The 4,907-nt window shown below is 36.7% G+C and overlaps 1 protein-coding gene across 1 annotated transcript in view; it reads left to right on the top strand.

The window, feature by feature from the left end:
- The window catches only part of LOC108748493 (ATPase family AAA domain-containing protein 2-like), an 18,058-nt gene that overhangs the window by 11,215 nt on the left and 1,936 nt on the right, over positions 1–4,907 (top strand). Inside the window, exons 17-23 of the mRNA XM_018486705.1 lie at positions 2,396–2,577; positions 2,636–2,784; positions 3,292–3,561; positions 3,654–3,845; positions 4,056–4,237; positions 4,300–4,486; positions 4,554–4,739. Of these exons, the coding sequence (XP_018342207.1) occupies positions 2,396–2,577; positions 2,636–2,784; positions 3,292–3,561; positions 3,654–3,845; positions 4,056–4,237; positions 4,300–4,486; positions 4,554–4,739 (1,348 nt within the window). The remainder of the gene's footprint in view (positions 1–2,395; positions 2,578–2,635; positions 2,785–3,291; positions 3,562–3,653; positions 3,846–4,055; positions 4,238–4,299; positions 4,487–4,553; positions 4,740–4,907) is intronic.

The following is a 4,907-nucleotide window of genomic DNA, read 5'->3' as shown; positions in this document are numbered from 1 at the left end:
TATATATATATATATGATGCAGTGGCGGCTAGTTAGTCATGTTTAGAGCGGTTTCGAAGACTCTTAAAAAGTGAATGACTTTAAAATAGCAAAATTAATCGTTCGCGTGTTAAATCCCCAAAAGTGAGCCGCAACAATTAATACATGGCAAGTGTTGGGATTTAAATTGGCGACAAAAAATTATCTTTTTTACTAAATTTGCCAGAAGAAATGAGTAATATCAAGTTTAAAATTCGAAAGGATAATGGAAAGGAATATAAAACGTTGAGACTTCCAGTCGATCCTAGGCACTTTTGAATATCTGGCCGTCGCTCTACAAAATATCCCAGAACTATCGCACTTTCTTCCACTTAATTTTCTTTTTCATTTTCTCGACTTTTTAATTTTCGTATCTATCCGAAAGTGAGATAAATAAAATTTTTAATAGATAATCAACTTTACAAAGTTATGTTTTGATTTAGGAAAGGAAAAACTGCCGTTCTTATTACTCAGAAATCCAAGTATTCATGCTCGAGAAGAACTGTGACGATTCTGGGAAACTTTGTGTTATATGTATGTACATGTATAAATATTAGTGAATATTTAGGATATAACTTGCCTTCCCCAGATTCGTGTATTGGTTGTGACTTGCTGTAATTGTGAACGATTAGTTACCAGATGAAGTCGTATGCGACGAGACGAAAACTCGTTTTCACTTAATTAAGCTGTCCCGAACAGTCTAAGAAAAGCAGATTCTCTTCAATAAAACCGTTTAAACAATACATTGGAGGCAACATACATACAGGGCGCAATCCATCCTTTGCTGTTCAAATCATACAATCGAATAGGAGCTATAGTAAATAAACTCTGTCAATAAATCTCTCATGTGATCCACGAGTAATATCTTAGGGATACGTCGTTATTGTTAAGATATAACATTTTTCGTTTGCAAGAGTGTGATTTAAGAGGTAATCTACAAATTTTGTTAGTAACATATCCGTTTCTTGCGTCAGGTGATGCATTCGTAGTGAAGAAATTTTTGTAGTTAGCATGATAAGAATTCGTTTTGTTCGGCGATTGGATCGTTCGTCGAAATTCGATTGTATTCCTTGCGAAATTTTCTAGTAAGTAGAATCGAAAAGACTGAGGTTTAGGAAAGAAAAAAAAAAAAAGAAACGCTCGCTTTTTTCCCAGCGTTCGTATTATGCATATGCGATGTACACACATTCTCAATTCTCAACCCCGTTTGAAAATGAAGAAGGATGAAAGGGAAAGAAAAAGAAGAATTACTTCACGTGAGTTATTATTGATTCTCTCACGACGGGGATCATACAAGTATCCGGTATTTGCCAAAGAAGCTAACGACAGATAATACAAGACCTCACTCCTGCATATACATAATTATAATTGTTGCAAAGTGTTCAGATAAAATACGGAAGTTACACCGTTAACTCGCAGTCGGACGGATGTGTATATATGATTTTTCTTCTAGCGATCACAGATTTACATTCCGCACTCGAAGTCACGAATCCGAAAGAGACGGTTGTTCTGCGATTACGTTCTTGGTGCTCGTCGGTATGCCGTCGTTTTCGCAATATCACCGCATGAAAAAATCCGCATTATACGTACATATATATGTATAAACAATGTATGTACTATCTTGCAAACACTGCCGATTACGGACGAGCGACCACATTTATCTGTTTCTCTCTTTCTTTCTATCTCTTTCTCAATATAACATCCCTTAAGACTACTCTCTACGAAGAATGAAGTATTAACACGCTCGAACTTGAGCTGTAGCATATCAAGTATCTGGCAATTTTTTCTACTGACAATGTACGCACGCAGAGTAGATGGTAGCCTTAAGAATTTAGGCGCATACACGACGAAGTTGTAAAAGATACGGACGAAAAGCGACGAGATGCATCCACTGCCTTATTTATTTTATCATATAAGTAATACATTTTATTGTCATATATTATAGTGAAATAAAAATTTCGTAATGTAACCGATTCATTGGCGATTTATTTGTATTCCTTTCTGTCCGTTCCTTTATTTTTTATCAGGAAAGAAATTAGAACATACGAGCGTCGTATCGATACGAGAATCGACCCGTGTGACTTTCCGTCTATTAGCTGACGATAATGTCAGGAATAATGTTGGAATTGAGTAGTAGATTCTCATAACTCCGAATAACACTTGCGTAAAAATTCCAGTGATAATATCGATTGTAAGATCACCTCAGGATGCACGAATAAATCGTGGATTTTCACCGAGACATCGATGTGTAGTAATTGACATTTTTACATTGATTATATCGAATAATTAACATTTTTACATTAATTATATTGAGTAATTGACATTTTTACATTGTATTGCAACACACAGAAGTGGAAATAGATCGGTTTAACTTTCCCCGAATTTTTGGAAAAGACAAAAAGATGTCTGGCACGGTGAAAGATTTCTCCTGCATCGGAGGGTTGGAAAAGCATATTAGAATTGTGAAGGAGATGGTCCTATTCCCATTGATGTATGGGGATGTATACGCTAAATTCAATCTCAGACCACCACGCGGTTTATTGTTCCATGGCCCTCCAGGTAATGTCAAATACTTCATCATGTAAGGTGGATCTCTTTTGCTTTTATTCTTTATTAGGAACGGGAAAGACTCTAGTAGCCAGCGCATTAGCGACAGAATGCAGCAATTCCGAACGTAAGGTTTCCTTCATTTCGCGCAAAGGTTCCGACTGTCTTAGCAAATGGGTCGGAGAGAGTGAGAAGAAGCTCGAAAAGATTTTCTCCCTGGTCGGTAAAGTTTGATCTCTTATAATTCCATGCCATTCCATGCTCTTTTCATCATTTTAATCTGTTCAGAGTTTAATGATAAACATTTAAATTTACAATCAACTTTGTCGTTCATTTCAATTCAACACTTGACTATTTTGAACAAATTGTACTGTAAAATTGAATCTGCAAAAAATCATGCATATTCAAGAACCAATACAGCACAGAAATATCAAATATTTCAAATATTTTAAAAAATATTTTCTGATAAGTGAATGATAAAAAGGAATATTTTAAAAAATGTTTCTAACAAATTTTTAAGATGTTACTAAAAATGTTATCACGAAAAAAAATCATTAAAAAATACTTCTAAATTTTTTAAACAATATCTTTTTAAGTATTAAAAAAAAATTTTTTTTTTTAAACATTTTCCAATATTTTATGCTGTATTCCTGTAGAGTTTCCATAACAAGTGAGCTTCCTCCATTTCATCTCCGATCCAAAGAAAGAAATTATTTTCTTCTCCAGGCACAACAGACAAAACCGTGCATCATTTTTTTCGACGAAGTCGATGGTCTCGCGCCTGTGAGATCTAGTCGGCAGGATTTTGTTCACGCCAGCGTTGTCTCCACTCTTTTGGCCCTGATGGATGGTCTGGATAACAATTCCGAGATCATAGTGATAGGCGCGACTAACAGAATTGATGCGATAGATCCCGCTCTGAGGAGACCCGGCAGATTTGACAAAGAACTGTACTTCCCTCTGCCTTGCTACAGCGCCAGAAAAGAGATACTTTCGGTATCGTTCTGCTAATAAAAAATATCAACAATGTGTAAGAAAAAAGCTAATGATGAAGTAGAAAACGTTAATGTTTTTATATACGGCAATAGGTGCACATCAAAAGCTGGAAGCAGAAACCAGCGCAGAAATTCTTGGCGAATCTGGCATCGAAAACGCTAGGATTCTGTGGCAGCGATCTGCAGGCTCTTTGCGCTGAAGCAGTTATGTGCTCCGTTCGCAGAAATTATCCACAGATCTATAATTCCAAGTCTAAATATCACATCAATGAACGCCATCTCAAAGTAAAACACTTGGTGTGACAATAAATACTGATTTGATCCTACTTAACAAATAAAATAGATTACAGAAAAAAAAATAGACTTTATATAGAAATAATTTTTATGTAAAAATATATACATACGTTTCATATACATTATGTTATTCTGTACATTTCGTATTATTCTTACATAAAGTAAAACGTCCTAATTGCAAGAGAAATATTTCTTATCAAGGTGGAAAAGGAAGATTTCTTGAAGGCACGCCAAAACATCGTTCCCGCGTCGCATCGCGTCATCGTCGCCCCGATTAAGAACTTATCCTTCAGAATCCAACCGTTGTTGCACGAGGATTTGACGGAAATCCTGTCGCGTTTACAAACACTTTGTCCAACCGGCATGCTGACTTCCGACAACATGTAAGTGATATGAAAATATCCAGGGAGGCGAAAATCAAATACTAATCCACGTGGGACCGCAGTACAGGTAAAGCCATGTCTAAATCGAACGGCTGTCCGCGAATTTTGCTGTGCGGTGAAGACGATTCCCACACTCGTCATCTAGGCCCGGCGTTGCTGCACACTCTGGAACATTTGCCGTGTCACATCTTGGACGTTACGACGCTGTTTGAGGAAACGGGCAAGGCGGCTGAAGAAGCCATAATACAAGTAGAAAACAATTATTTCTGGTTTTTGAGCAAAATATCAGATGACAGTCATTTTGTTGTAATAACAGAAGATCAAAACCGCGCGACGCACCTTACCAGCGTTGCTGTATATGCCCGGGGTCTTGACCTGGTGGGATCTGGTGGATGAGACGGCGAGAGTGGTTTTTACCTCTTTAATACGTGGTCTCGATCGATCGGTGCACATGCTCGTGCTAATGACCGCTCACTGTCGACACATTAATCTGCCATCGGAGGTTGATATCTTTTTTTGTCTTTTTAATACTCTCTTGTTTTTCAAACATGTTTAATACTTTTCTGCCCGTGTTTTGTACATATTTAGTACATCAAGGTTTAAAAAATTATAATTCAAAATTGAACCGATGAGAATAAATGTGACTAAGAGAAATTTTATTTTCGATCAA

Source organism: Trachymyrmex septentrionalis, unplaced genomic scaffold (genome assembly GCF_001594115.1).
Source record: "Trachymyrmex septentrionalis isolate Tsep2-gDNA-1 unplaced genomic scaffold, Tsep1.0 scaffold223, whole genome shotgun sequence".
Taxonomy (NCBI): domain Eukaryota; kingdom Metazoa; phylum Arthropoda; class Insecta; order Hymenoptera; family Formicidae; genus Trachymyrmex; species Trachymyrmex septentrionalis.
The sequence above is the reverse complement of the archived record's forward strand: the minus strand, read 5'-3'. Positions and strand labels throughout refer to the sequence as shown.